Source organism: Globicephala melas, chromosome 5 (genome assembly GCF_963455315.2).
Source record: "Globicephala melas chromosome 5, mGloMel1.2, whole genome shotgun sequence".
Lineage (NCBI taxonomy): Eukaryota > Metazoa > Chordata > Mammalia > Artiodactyla > Delphinidae > Globicephala > Globicephala melas.
This window is the reverse complement of record NC_083318.1, coordinates 115,032,767-115,047,388: the sequence shown is the minus strand read 5'-3', so window position 1 is coordinate 115,047,388 and position 14,622 is coordinate 115,032,767. Positions and strand designations below refer to the sequence as shown.

At 43.1% G+C, this 14,622-nt stretch overlaps 1 protein-coding gene across 5 annotated transcripts in view; it reads left to right on the top strand.

The window, feature by feature from the left end:
- Positions 1-14,622, top strand: part of SMAD1 (SMAD family member 1) — a 76,747-nt gene that overhangs the window by 29,312 nt on the left and 32,813 nt on the right. For all 5 annotated transcript variants that reach the window (XM_060299714.2, XM_030878140.2, XM_070045607.1 and 2 more), the window contains one exon: positions 950-1,527. In XM_060299714.2, coding sequence (XP_060155697.1) covers positions 1,128-1,527 — 400 coding nt within the window. In that variant the 5' untranslated portion in view covers positions 950-1,127. The remainder of the gene's footprint in view (positions 1-949; positions 1,528-14,622) is intronic.

Below are 14,622 nucleotides of genomic sequence, written 5' to 3'. Positions count from 1 at the left end.
GTTTACTGGTTTACTGAATAAATACCCTAAAATGTTGCTACATTTACATAGTGTAAATATAACTACCTTTTTTATAGCCTAAGACATACTTGAGGAACAGCCCAAAATAGATGTTAAGACTATTGCATTTTTATTATTTCCTTTTGCTTTCAGTTTTTGTTGATTGAGGTGTATTTTGAAATATATATCTTAGAGCCTACAAATGAATCTAAATATAAAACATCACAATATCTGTTGAGAACTTGAACTTTTTTTGCACTAAGGGGTCTGTTGCTTCTATCTCAGAACTCATGTAAACAGTAACATACTCCTTTTTAAAGCTGTATCTCAGTTTATTCATCTGTAAAATGGCAATGATGGTACTACCTAGTTGAAAGAATTATTTAAAGGATTAAATACTGTGTTAGTCTGCTTGGGCTGCCATAACAAAATACCACTGACCGAGTGGCTTAAACAGTAGAAATGTATTTCTCACAGTCCTGGAGGCTAGGAAGTCCAAGATGAAGGCTCCAGCCAGTTTGGTTTCTGGTGAGGGCTGTCTTCCAGGCTTGCAGACAGCTGCCTCTATGAAGAAGGCCTTTCCTCAGTGGGTGCACATGTAGGGAGGGAGAGAGAAATCTCTCCCTTCTTCTTATAAGGCCACCGTAGGGAGGGAGAGAGAAATCTCTCCCTTCTTCTTATAAGGCCACCAATCCAATTAGATCAGGGCCCCATCCTCATGACCTCATTTAATGTTAATTACTTCCTTAGAGGCCCCATCTCCAAATACAGTCACACTGGGTGTGAGGGCTTCAACGTGAGTTTTAGGGGGGGACATAATTCAGCCCATAGCATACTGTAATACATAAAAGTGCTTAAAATAGTATCTGGCCCGTGGTAATTGTTTAATAAATTGTGATTTTGTGCTAGAGATGATTTTAAACATCTTTCTCCCTTTTTTCTTTTCTAGGTGCTGACTTTGGGTTACTTTTGAAAACACTAGGAATGGTGATTTCTACTTTTCAGGACCTCAGCACGAAGAAGCTAAGGAGAATCCTATGTAAATAAAGTGAAACCTCTTCTGCTCTCCTTTCACATTTGGGGACGTCTTTCTTTCTCCATCCACAAGGAGTGTACGTGGTGCCATCATGAACGTGACAAGTTTGTTTTCCTTCACAAGTCCAGCTGTGAAGAGACTGCTTGGGTGGAAACAGGGTGATGAAGAAGAAAAATGGGCAGAGAAAGCTGTTGACGCTTTGGTGAAAAAACTGAAGAAAAAGAAAGGTGCCATGGAGGAACTGGAAAAGGCCTTGAGCTGTCCAGGGCAGCCTAGTAACTGTGTCACCATTCCCCGCTCCCTGGACGGCAGGCTGCAAGTTTCCCACCGGAAGGGGCTGCCTCACGTCATTTACTGCCGTGTGTGGCGCTGGCCTGACCTTCAGAGCCACCATGAACTAAAACCACTGGAATGCTGTGAGTTTCCTTTTGGTTCCAAGCAGAAGGAGGTGTGCATCAATCCCTACCACTATAAGCGAGTAGAAAGCCCTGGTAAGTGAGCCCTTTTATGTTGATGCGTTTAGCAGATTTGTATTGTTTCTCAAAATCATTCCTTTCCATGTTTTTAGTTGTAATTTTCAAATATTAGGGGAAAAGTTACATTTGTCCGCCCTTGAATATGTCATATGTTCTAACAGCATAGTCTCTAGTTAATCTTATTTCTTAGGAGCGGGGCTGTGAAAACTGTTATCCTGGTACTAATACCTCTAACTTGTAATAAATTGTTTTCTTTCTAAATTTATTCTTTATGTTTCCCTTTGGCTCTGTGCATTTCTCTAGACAAATTTAGCTATGATTTTATTGTGAGGGACAGGAAAGGAAAGAAGCATGGCATTACTGTCTACCTACTTGAGGGCAGTTGCCAGTGACTTGGCAACTTTATCCTTAAAAATAGCAATTTTTATCATCTCCAGTGGAATTTCACTATGGCATATTCCCTGTAGAGGATATGAAGGAATTATGTTCTGCTGTGGAATCATTTGATACTATTACTTTATAAGATATTTCTTAGTTTTTACATATATGACCTTGGCCGGTGGGCAGGAGGAGAAGCACAGTAAAGGATACACTTCAAAATTTACTTGGTTTTGCCCTCAAATTAGAGTCCACATTCTAGACAGTTGCATCAATTGGAAAGTGATCAGGCAATCTCAAGACCCTAGATATCTCATTGTCAGATTGGAAAAATTTTGTTGATGGATTAGTTATTAATAGCTGTTGGTTACCAGGGGTTCCCAAATGAGGCTGTGCATTAGCTTCACGTGGCTCCCCCCCGGAAATTCTGATTCTGGCCTAGCCTGGTAATCTGTGTTTTTAACAGGTACTCCAGGTGGGGCTGATGGGAGCTGTTGGATTGGTGTTTGGGAACTACTAAGCTAGATCCTGTAATAACATGGCTCTCAAATAAAAGGCATTCTGGTTTCTTACGGAATATTGAAGAAGAGTTTAAGGACTAGGGAATAATAATAATAAACATCTTTGTATCCACCACCCAGTTGCCTTCAGTAACTACTGTCCTGAATTTGATGGTTAAGTTTGAAGTTCATCATTCCCATGCGTGCTTTTATACAGCAATTCTGTATGTGTTTGAATCCTTGACAGTATGTACTGTCAATTTTGTATATTTAAAGGTATTATATAATGATATTGGAGTATCCTTCTACAATTTGCTATATTCATTCAACATCATTGATGTGTGATTTCTATATTACACACTTTAGGATTACCTTGTCAAGGCCTGTGAAAAATCCTCTGGAGATTTTATTGGAATTTCATTGATTTCATTTGGGAAAGGATTGATATAGTTCTCTTCTTGAGCGCAGTTTTTTTCTAAATTTATTTAGGTTTTTTTTTTTTTTTTTTTTGCGGTACGCGGGCCTCTCACTGTTGTGGCCTCTCCTGCTGCGGAGCACAGGCTCCAGACACGCAGGCTCAGCGGCCATGGCTCACGGGCCCAGCCGCTCCGTGGCATGTGGGATCTTCCCAGACCGCGGCACGAACCCGTGTCCCCTGCATCGGCAGGCGGACTCTCAACCACTGCGCCACCAGGGAAGCCCTATTTAGGTATTTTAAGTTTCTTCCATAAAGTTCTTGCACATCTTTTCTGAGATTTATTTCTAGGTAACTGTTTGGGTTTTATTGTATCCTTTTAAAAGTTACATCTTGTTACAGTTGTTCATGGCTAGGACTGTACTTGCTTTTTTCCAGCGATCTTGCAGAATTCTCCTTGTTCTAATCTAGACATTCTTTACTGCTTGTCACACCCACTGTGATGTAAATTTTAGTGTGTAATATGTACAAACAGGATTGCTTAGGTACTTGGTTTTTAGATCCCCATAGTAACTTTAAGAGGTACACGGGGAAGATTCTAATCCCACTTCACAAATGGTAAAACTGAGGTCCATATAAATTAAGTGATCTGTGTGTCAGACAGCCAAGGTTCAGTATTGAGAAAACACTGATGGATACATTTTCTCCCGCCACCCCTTCCTCCACTCTGCTCCATTTCATCTTACGCTGCGGCAGCTGGGGACCAGCACACTACAGAGAGTGTTCTTTGAAGATGCGCGCTGTGGCCATGTAATCTTCCTGCTTCCCATTGCTCTTACACACAGCTCTGTGTTCTGGTCTTCACCCACCTTGCCAGCTTCTTTTCCCACCTTCCATGCTTCTTGTGCTTGAGTCATATAGGGACACTCAGTGCACTCTTCCTCTGTACCTCGTTTCTCCTCCCTCTTTGCCTAGTTCACTCTTCTTTATCCTTCAGGCCTAAGCTTAATGGAGGCCGACTTTGCTGAGAAGCCTTTGTTGATACCTCCTCCCCCCGCCCCCCCGCCCCCTCCCCACCGCATGCCTGTCTGTGTTTCCCATAGTAGCAATTTGAATTTCTTCCTGATGTTCTTCACACTTATATTTGCCACTGTTAGTCTTCCTTGCAGAATAGTAAATCAAGCTCCATGATGGCAAGGACCATGTTTATTATTAACATCTCTACATTTAGTAGTGAGCATGGTTAAATACGTTTTTGCTGTTAAATGAAAATACTTCTTTTAGTTTCTCTGTATGGTCTTTTTGTTTGTTTGTTTAGAGATGAGCTTTCAATTTGTTTATGTCCTCCAGCCATCATCTTCCCTTTCGTGTCCATTTCATTGCCGTTACTATCTGACACAGATGGAAAGGATTTTTTAAAAGTTAACGCTGAGGTGATTTTGTTGCTCTTAATAATTTACTTGATAGGGAGGAGGTGGGAAACCAGCTAAAACAGGGCATTCTGAGACTCCACGAGTATCATTCCATCCTCCCCTTTAGCCAGGAATCCGGTGAGCCGTGCACAGACCAGTTCTCAAAAACCGTGAGGCCAATATCTGTTGAATTTGAACATATCAGGATTTTCCTTATATTTTTTATATTGTGAAGTGAAAATATGGTGGGAATGAGTAACTGGACTTCTTCCAGAGACCACCGTGAAGCAGCCCCTGCACCATATGGGGAGAAGCCCCTCTAAATCAAAGTGCAGTGGGGCCTCAGCCCCTCACAGTCCCAGAGTTAAGTAGGCATTTTCCCTCTATAATGCAGCATGGAGCACACCTGGTTGTTGTTTCCGTGAAATAGGAAAAAAGGGGTCTGGAAGTCTAAGCTGCGGACACTGCAGCTCAACACTGAATTACTCTGAACTCTGTAACTATTTTACCTCAGATAAAGTATTTCAAAGAGCAATTTAACAGTTTAAGCATAAGATAGGTCTCCCAAACTTGTTATTTTCTGCTAAGGCCCCTTTTGGGATCTCTAGAGAAAACTTCCGCGGAAATTGGGAGGGAGTCTCTAGATTTAGAGCAGTGGTTTTCAAAGTGTGTGGTCCTCAGACTAGCAGCATCAGCATCACCTGGGAACTTTGTAGAAACGAATATTGTTAGATCCTTCCACAGACCTACTGAATCAAACTCTGGGGATGGAGCCAGCAATCTGTTTGGACAAACTCTCCAGGTGATTCTGATTCAGGCTAAAGTGTGAGAACCACTGGTTTAAGGTATCCAGGCAGGTCACGTCCAGCTGACCAGATGAAGTCTCTTATTGAAAAGAGATGCTAATGAGTTACAGTTTGAAATCCTTCATCATTTTTAACTTAGCATCTTGTTAGGGGTATAAAACTGACTTGCTCTTTCCAGAATTTCCCTTCCTGTTGATATTCATTAAGATTAGCATTCTGATACAGTGTGATAAAGGTGTCTTAAAGGGAGTGGAGGAGTGAGGGGAGGAAGGAATGCTTTGTTGTTTGGCCCAGTGGAAGTTTTATAATTGTTCTTTGGGGTATCTTTTACTGTCTCTGTTTCTTTGACCAAAAATAATTTTAATGGATTTAAGTAAACGTAGTTTTTCTTTACCTGTGCCATTAATTTTGTTATAAATAAAAGAGTCTAAACATTGTGGTGGGGAAAAAACCGAAAGTTACAGAAACACTTTGCAACAACTTGTGCTCATCATAGGCAATGATGGGAGAGAGTGTGAGAGGGACGAACCTTCCTTTTGGTGAAAGGTAGTAAAGCACCTTGGCCATTACTGAAAAATGCATCTTTGGGAAAGTAGAAAGTGGTAAGAATTTCTTTTTCTGCAAGTGTGTGGATAGTTACAGGAAAGAGGAAGTGTGTGCAGTTTCTGAAGACCGTGCCCCTGCTGATGATGTAACAGGTGACTGTTTACTTGGACTTTGGGTAGCCTTTAGAGTCCAGGCTACTTATTAGTGGTTGGGTTAAATGGCGGTTTTCTTTTTCTTTACCAAAGCAAATGCTGACAGGGTAAAGTCAGTCATCTCAATGTGGTATGAGAAGGCTATTCAGTTGCTATCTGCCGCCATTAAAATGTCTTCATGGAGACTTCCTGTCATTTGGCCTTTTTTTTCTTTTAATGTTTTTCACGTGGTTCCTGAGAATTATCATCTGTACTTTGAACTTCATCCACTTGCAAGGCCATATTGATCCTGAGCTTGAAATTCTGAGATTTCAGTTTGATCTTTAAAGTAATACCCTGCTGTTCACTTCCTGGTGCTTCTTCCATTTTCAGCAGCATGGCTCCAGCTGTTTAAAATACACCTAAAATCCTCTTCACCTGTTGACCGAATGCAAGTTTTGCCTCTTTGGCTGCCTCAGTCACCAGGTAATTCCTGGCTTGGTAAATTTTACCTTAAGAAGAAGGCCTTAAAATCATAGAAATGGAGAATGAGTTGGTGGTTGCTGGGGGCAGGAGGGGAGTAGGTGTGGGTATAAAAGGGCAACATTGGGGAGGGACCCTTGGGTTGATGGAAGTGTTCTGTATCTTGCCTGTGTCAGTGTCGTGATTGTGATGACGGTCTATAGTTTTGCAGGATGTTACCATTTGAGGAAACTGGGTGAGAGGGTAGGCAGGATTTCTCTTGTTACTTCTTACAGCTGCATGTGAATCTGCCATTATTTGAATTTTAAAAATGGTGATTCCCTGAAAAAGCAGCTAGTGCAGCCTGCGACTCAGTCACATTGAGTGCTTTTCCTCAACAACCGTTGTGTTTTGGCATGTAGCAGAGGTGCTCTGTGAGTACTTTTATATTGTCACACAGAATATTAGACGGACATATACTCAAGGATCAAGATTTAATAAAATTAATATTTAAAAATTTAAATCAAAAAATTTTAATGTGTTTCTTCATGTTGTGAATGTGTTTTTACATGAGCCAAGGATGACAAAAACCTCTATCTAATTAAAGTGCCTTTTTTTTTTTTTAAGTCTTTGTATTAGTACATCCATTCGGAGGATGGTGATGGGTGGGGGGACGTATTGACTTTTCCTTCAAGTTTATCTGAGTGGCTGTATCTAGGAGTCTGGTGACTGACGCTGTAAACCAGATACCAGGATACGATGGTGACAAGTGTTTTGAAGATTTAGGATTAATTAGCAACAATATCAACTATAAAAATTAAAATAAAGCATTATGACCTGTATATTATAGTCAGAGTTCTCCAGAGCAACAGAACCAATAGGATCGATCGATCGATCTATCTATCTATATACATACACACACATAGGTATTATATATATAGATCTTATATATTATATATATACATATATATATTTTATACCTAGATCCTATATATTTAATAGGATCCTACAAAATTTAAATTAATTTATTAATTATCCTATTAATAAGTCTACTATTGGGATTTCCCTGGCGGTCCAGTGGTTAGGACTCGGCGCTTTCCCTGCTGAGGGGCCGGGTTCAATCCCTAGTCGGGGAACTCAGATCCCATAAGCCTCACAGCCCAGCCAAAAAAAAAAAAGAGTTTTTAAAAAAGTCTATTATACATTATAGGTTTATTATGGGAGCTGGCTCATGTGAGTATGGAGGCCGAGAGGTCCTGTGATCTGCTGTCTGCAAGCTGTAGAACCAGCAGGTCTGATGGTGGAAGTCCCAGTCTTAGCCCAAAGGCCTGGGAAGCAGGAGCACCGTATCCGAGGGCAGGAGAAGATAGGTGACCCAGCCTTTTTGTTCTGTTCAGGTGCTCAGCAATTGGGTGACGTCCACTTACAGTGGTGAGGGTGATCTTCCTTACTCAGTCTACCAATTCAAATGCTTATCTCCTCTGGAGATACCCTCACAGACACAACCAGAAATACTGTTTTACCAGCTCTCTGAGCATCCCTCAGCCCACTCAGGTTGACACATAAAATTAACCGTCACACCCTGTGTTCATCATCTACATCTAAATTCCTCTTCACTCAGACATCTGGGGCCCATGTACAACTCCTCAGGAACTGGGTCTGCCAGAGAAAGATGGGCATGTGAGTACAGCACAGTGTGCTAAATTGAATGATAGAAGTGTGGACGGGAGATGCAGCCAACTCTTACAAGCCTGAGAGTGGCCACAGAGAAGCTCGCTGGACCCCAACGCATCTGGACATTGTGTTCCAGCCTGTGTGGTGGTTCAGTTATATAAGTATATAGTATATTTCATCGTACAAAGGATTTAAGTTGGTTTATAAGAAGACTTACAGTAAAGTAGAAAGTATAACTAATAAGGTAGGCCAGGGAAAGCAAATTCAAAAGGAAAGTCAAGACTAAGAGGAAAATTAGCACATATGCGTCCCATGACTCACGATGATACAGATGTACTGCTGTGCATAGTTACTTTAAGTTTGTGATCCTAGTCTGGATGGTTCTCTCCTGCTTTTGGTGTGGGGGAGAGATGTGTATGACATTGAAAAGAAGGAAGAAGGCTTTGAAAGCTGTAAAAGGTAGTTCAGAGCATCTGTGCCTGAGGGTGGGTGGTGGGTAGAGCCACCGAGGCAGTTTGCAGAGACTTCCTGCGGGAGGGATCCTTGGGGCGAGGGCAATGTCCCCTGACTTCGCAGTTGCTTTTCCATAGTCCACTCAGGGCCCCGTTCTCCTGTCCATGTGGAAGTTTTGTTGTGCAAGAGCATTTGGTTACTACTTTTGCTTCTGTCCGAGTTCAAGGGACAGCCAAGTGGACGTGGAGTTTAGATATTGAACTTATTTCCCAAATATTATCTTGGGCATTTGGCTTGTGTTTGATAATTTCATCAGTGTCATCTCAAATATTATTAGAAACAGATGAAGTAATGTAATCATGTGTGGGATTTTATACCCAGATCTCTTAGTGGATTCCATTTTCTCAAATCCAAGGCAAAATGTGAAGTTTATTATTCCGATCTTTTTTTTCCCCGAGCAACTGTGCCTAGTACATGATTTGGGCAACTGGTTTTGTGTTATTTATTAATTGATGAGCACATGGTATGTTTTAGCAGTTACTATATGTTACTTTTACATAAATTGTAAAAGTACATACATTTCATAAGTTGAAGCAGACATGGAGACCATAATTCTGTGATTTGTTTCTGGGTAGCATTTCTCTATTGCCAGGTCTACTCCAATCTGAAATTTTAAGACCATACTCCATAGATTATACAAAGTATCTTGCTCATACTTTTGCTTTCCTGACCATGATCCTCCACTTCATTCCTTTCCTATCTCTGCAACATTAGGTGGGCCAGAGCAGATATTTTCAGACCTTCTGGATTCATGTAAAGCTCAGCACCCTTCTCTCTACCCCTGCTAGTTTATAGGGCTGAAGGAACACTAGCCGGCTGGCAGCTGTTGGAAACAAAGCACACACACACACAAAACCATGGCTGATAAGCAATTTTGAAAACCACAGAAAAACATTTGTCGTAATAAAGTAGTTCACTGATTGCAATTGTGTGGAAATAATGTTTCAAATCAAAAGGGAAAGCCTGGCTCATGACTTCCAAGACTAGCTTTGGGTGAAATAATACGGAGACCTGTGAGTACTGCTTTTTGGCTTTGTATCCCCGCGTGTGGAAAATCCTCAGTGATATCTTGTCGGTCGGGGAATGTTCTGTGTGATTGTGGTGGGGAGCCACAGTTGACTTGCCCCAGGCTGGTAGTGCCCTAGGCTCTTGACAGACACGGAAAGTGAGAGAAATGGAGGGGAAGTTGGCTTTTGTAATGATCTCAGACTGATTTTCTCGGTTTTACTTTCAGCCTTCTTGGTACTAGCTGTTCAAAGGCTCAAGGAAAAGCCTGGGCATTTCTTTCCCAAAATGTAGGTCCCATCCCCTTGTCTTTTTCCACTTTGAGATGCAAATATTCTCTTGAAAGACCCAGCATCATGCCTGATAATCATGAATTAGCCAAATCGTCAGACCTCTGCCCTGTTATTTGGAAGAAGGAGATTTGTTTGGGGAGGAGATGGGGAAACAGAGTGGATATTTATTTAATTTAAAGAGCAGAGCTGGGGGACTTTGGGCAGCTGGAGGCTACCCTGAGCACTGTGTTAAAAATTGCAGAGGGCCTGGAGAAGGGGAGGACTAAAAAACCCCCAAATTTTGTTAATTTGCTGGCTTGGCTGGGGATTCGTTGCTCTCAGATACTGGTCTCAGGACTGCTTGGAAAGGCTGCATGCAGACTTGCTTCCCCTGCGTTTAGTCTGGTCTGGGCTTCCACCGTGTCAACAGCAGCTCTTCCCCGTGGGTGGGAGATGGGGAGGTAACGCTGAACTTGCCACTTACCCATTTCACTTACCTAATTACCAGTGCCTCAACTGGACTTCTCCATTCCCATGACCTTTAGCACCGAAGCCAGCCCGTAACACTCCACCCCGTCTGCTCTTCCTAAAACTGCAATGCAGGCGTTCCCAACCCCCTGGGCCGTGAACCGTGGTCCGAGGCCTGTTAGGAACTGGGCCGCGCGGCAGGATGTGAGCGGCGGGCGGGCGAGCAAGGCTTCATCTGACCCGTCACTCCCCACCGCTCGCATTACCGCCTGAACCATCCCCCGAACCCCCCCGTCCATGGAAGAACTGTCTTCCACAAAACTGGTCCCTGGTGCCAGAAGGGCTGGGGACGGCTGTGCTGCGAGCCACATGGGTTGTGTAACTAGAAGTAACGGTAATCTTCCCGAGAAAAGAATGAGAATCTGTAAACAGAGACTATGTTTAAATAAAGAGATTTAGGTCCACAAAGGACTGTTTGGCACTTTTTCCCCCGGTTCTTTTTTTTTTTGCGGCACGCGGGCCTCTCACTGTTGTGGCCTCTCCCGTTGCGGAGCACAGGCTCCGGACGCGCAGGCTCAGAGGCCATGCATGGCTCACGGGCCCAGCCGGTCCACGGCATGTGGGATCTTCCCGGACCGGGCAGGAGCCAGTGTCCCCTGCATCGGCAGGCGGACTCTCAACCACTGCGCTACCAGGGAAGCCCACCTCCTGGTTCTTTAAATGGGCATTTTTATACTCTGGCATTTTAGCAGACCTTACAATGGAAGATGAGGTTTACGTTCTACTGCATCACTACGTCAGTTCTAAAACAGCTCTCCGAGATGCTGCTGTTCTTAGTTCCCCGCTCTCACATGAAACAAGCCATTTCCTGTCTAAGCGAGAGTGTCTGGCTTACGTAGTCATACGTCACCTGACCACCTCCCACTTGCTCCTGTATGGGATCTTAAGTCAGAAGAAGGCAAAAGGAGAGCCTATGCTTTTTTTTTAATATATAAATTTATTTATTTTTAGCTGCGTTGGGTCTTCGTTGCTGTGCTCGGGCTTTCTCTAGTTGCAGCGAGCGGGGGCTCCTCTTCGTTGTGGTGCGCGGGGCTTCTCAATGCGGTGGCTTCTCGTTGCGGAGCACGGGCTCTAGAGTGCACGGGCTTTAGTAGTTGCGGTGCAGGGGCTCAGTAGTTCTGGCTCGCGGGCTCTAGAGCGCAGGCTCAGTAGTTGTGGCGCACGGGCTTAGTTGCTCCACGGCATGTGGGATCTTCCTGGACCAGGGCTCGAACCCGTGGCCCCTGCACTGGCAGGAGGATTCTTAACCACTGCACCACCAGGGAAGCCCCCAGCCTATGATTTTTTGAGTGGTATTTCAGCAGCTTTTTGTAAACTGAAAGTAAACATATATATGACAACAGAGTGGAATTCCTTTGTATGTTTCCCTATAAATTCCTGACAATTACATCTGACCAGCTCTGTAGCAGATTCAGCAGTATTTTTTGTGACAGTACCCTTTCTTTGAGCATCTAAAAAGTGTTTCCAGGGTATGATGGTGTACCGGGACAGGTATTTAAGTACGATGGTCAAGTTGGGAAACAGTTGTGGGTAAACGCTTTTGAAACATCAAACTTAACAGCTTTTAAACAGAAAAAAGAACAGCTGATTTTACAATGAGTTATTTTTAAAAGAGAAAACTGGTGGGAGCATGTCACAGGGACACAGAGGTCAGCTTGAAGGGGCTGCTTCTAGCTAAATCAGACAATTTGATCAACAAGATATTTAAGGGCAGAAATGAATTATCAGCCACGGGGGGATAAAAACGGGGATCCATGCTGGTAGTATTCATTCTGCTCTTACAGTAGAATGCTGATTGCTGACTGGTAGATGTGGAGTGGAGTTCTTCAGGAAAATCAGGACAAATGGGGACTATTAAAGGAGATACTTCTCTGTAGCTGTAAGGTTAAAATATGGTGGGGCGGAAGCTCAGGTGAGAAGGCCTGGACTAAAATTTTGGCACTTGGTATATTTGACCTTGGGCCAGTTGCTTGTCCTCTTTGAGCTTGTGTTTGCTAACCTGTGAAATGGGGAGCGATGGTATTTAGCCTCCAAGGTCATGCTGAGGCTTAAGTTAAACAATGCACATGAAAAGGCTTTATGCATTCTGGAAACATAATGTGGCTGAAACAGTGAAACAAAGAGCATAACTTTTGTGCACATCTTTAGAATAAAAACAAAATTTGTAATGTTAAGTTTTCACTAAACAGATCTTCAGGAAACTATAATACAGTTGACCCATGAACAACTCGGAGGTTAGCGGCACAAACCCTCCATGCAGTGGAAAATCCACGTGTAAAGGTATAGTCGGCCCTCCATATCCGTGGTTCTGCATCCTTGGATTCAGTCACCTGTGGGTCGGGTAGTACTGTAGTACATATTTAGTGGGAAAAAATCCGTGTGTATGGGTCTGTGCAGTTCAAACCCGTGTTATTCAAGGGTCAATTTTTACAGTATTAATAATAGTAATAATAGAAATTAAAAGAGCTACTTTTTATGCTTCCTGTGTGCCAGGCACTGTGCTTATGGATTCACGTGTATTCTCATTTCATCCTGACTGAGCTGTGAAAGGTAGAGCGAGGTACCCACCGACAGGGCCACTTAGCTGCAGTTTAAGTAAGTTGTCACATGGCTTGTAAGGGGAGAGGGTGGATTCAAATTGAAGTCTAAATGCAAAGTCCATGCCGCTACCCACCACACTACTGCTTCCCAAAAGAAGTCGTTCCCCCCCTCCACCCTGATCAGTTTTCTCTCTCTGACAGAGGGAAAAGGTATCCACAATTTTCAGTGGTAGAGCATTTGATCTGAAATACATATGTGCAGCAGTTGCTTGAATTGGGGGTTGCTAATGGTAAATTCTAAAGCACACCTGTGCTTTAGATGCTTCTGGAAGCCTTATTTGTGTTTATTTCCCATCGGTCAATCTTCATCATTAGATAATAAGTGTCTGTTTCCTAGAATATATTTGAACTCTGAAAGAGAACTAATTACATTCAGCTGCAATTAGAAATGAAACCAAGCTGCCTGGTGTGACACCTGGGGATGGCCATTTCCATATCAATAGCGTCTGATAGATGATTAGACGCGCTAGGCCGAGGGCTGACCAGAGCCCAGGAACTTGCTAAAGCTAACTGCGTCACATTGAGAGACACTTGCCTCCCCCCACTGGTTCCTGGTTGTATACTTATCGGCAAGTCACTTAATCTCTCTCTACCTCAGTATCCACCCTAGGTCGGAGTTGTTATGAGGATTAGATGAGTGAACATTTGGTACAGCCCTTGGCATATATAAGCACAATGTAAATGCTAAATGAAAAGGAAATCTGGGAGAAGTACTACTCTTCCCATTTTACTAGTAAGAAGTTCAGTGTAAAGAGTAAGTTCCCTGTTAATCGTCTAGTAAATAACTGGACAAGACTTCTATCCAGAAGTCCAAAATTAAAGCCCGCCTCTAACTGTTCCTAAACTTCCGGTGTACCTTATGAAGGACTTTTTCCTCTCCTGGTATTTTTAGCTGACACCCTGAAGTTTTTCTACCTCTAACAAACTATGAAGTCTCCAATAATATAGCATCTTCCTTCTGTGGTAGTTAAGCAAATAAGTATTTGGCAAAGGAAAGGAACCTGGGGTAAGGATGGGAAGGGGACCTGGAGGGAGGAGCCAGCATTTGAGAGGCTGCCACATGCCACCTGCCAGAGCTTGGCCACTAGCCCTGCAGGGGGACAAAGGCCTGTGCTGTCTGATTCGTGCCGCTAGGACCCTGGGCTTCTTGGTCCAAAGACAGTGCTTTTTCCTTGGCACCAAGACACCTGACCAGAAAAACTGGACACTGTGAATTTTCTTGTCAACTTGGTATAATAAGGCCATGCTGGTCTTTTCTTGTATCATTCTAATTTAATCTGCATACCTGAGAACTGGGACCGAAGCTGTATGGAGTTTTAGAGTTGAAAGGGATGATTTCTAGAAATCTGACTAAAGGTGAGAAAATTGAAGTTCAAGCTCCACAGCTAGTTAGAGACGTAGACAGGTCAAGAGGCCTGGGGCTGTGTTGCCCACAAATATGGTAACCCCTCATCTTCCCCACCTAGGCTGCATTCAGCCAGACTCCAGGAGGCCTGATTTATTGTGTCTGGGATGAGGTACAGGAATCTGCCTTTAAACAAGTGTCTTGCTAAGTCACCGAGGACTATACTTTGAGCAAGACTGGTCTGTATTAATCAGGTTATAATAAGCAATCTAAGAACAGTCATATAATTCACAAACATACATTAATTGAAAAAACACTTATTAGGGATCTATTATATGCCAGGCACTGGATGATACAGCGAAAGAAAACTCAATTCTGCCCCCAAGGGGCTTATGGTCTGGGTGAGGTAAAGTCAAATTAGCAATAAAATGTTACAGATGCCATGATGATCTAAGCCACAGTGCGGCACAAAGAAAAGAGGAATTCATTTCTCCTGGAGGTGAGTAGAAAAACCAAGAAAGAT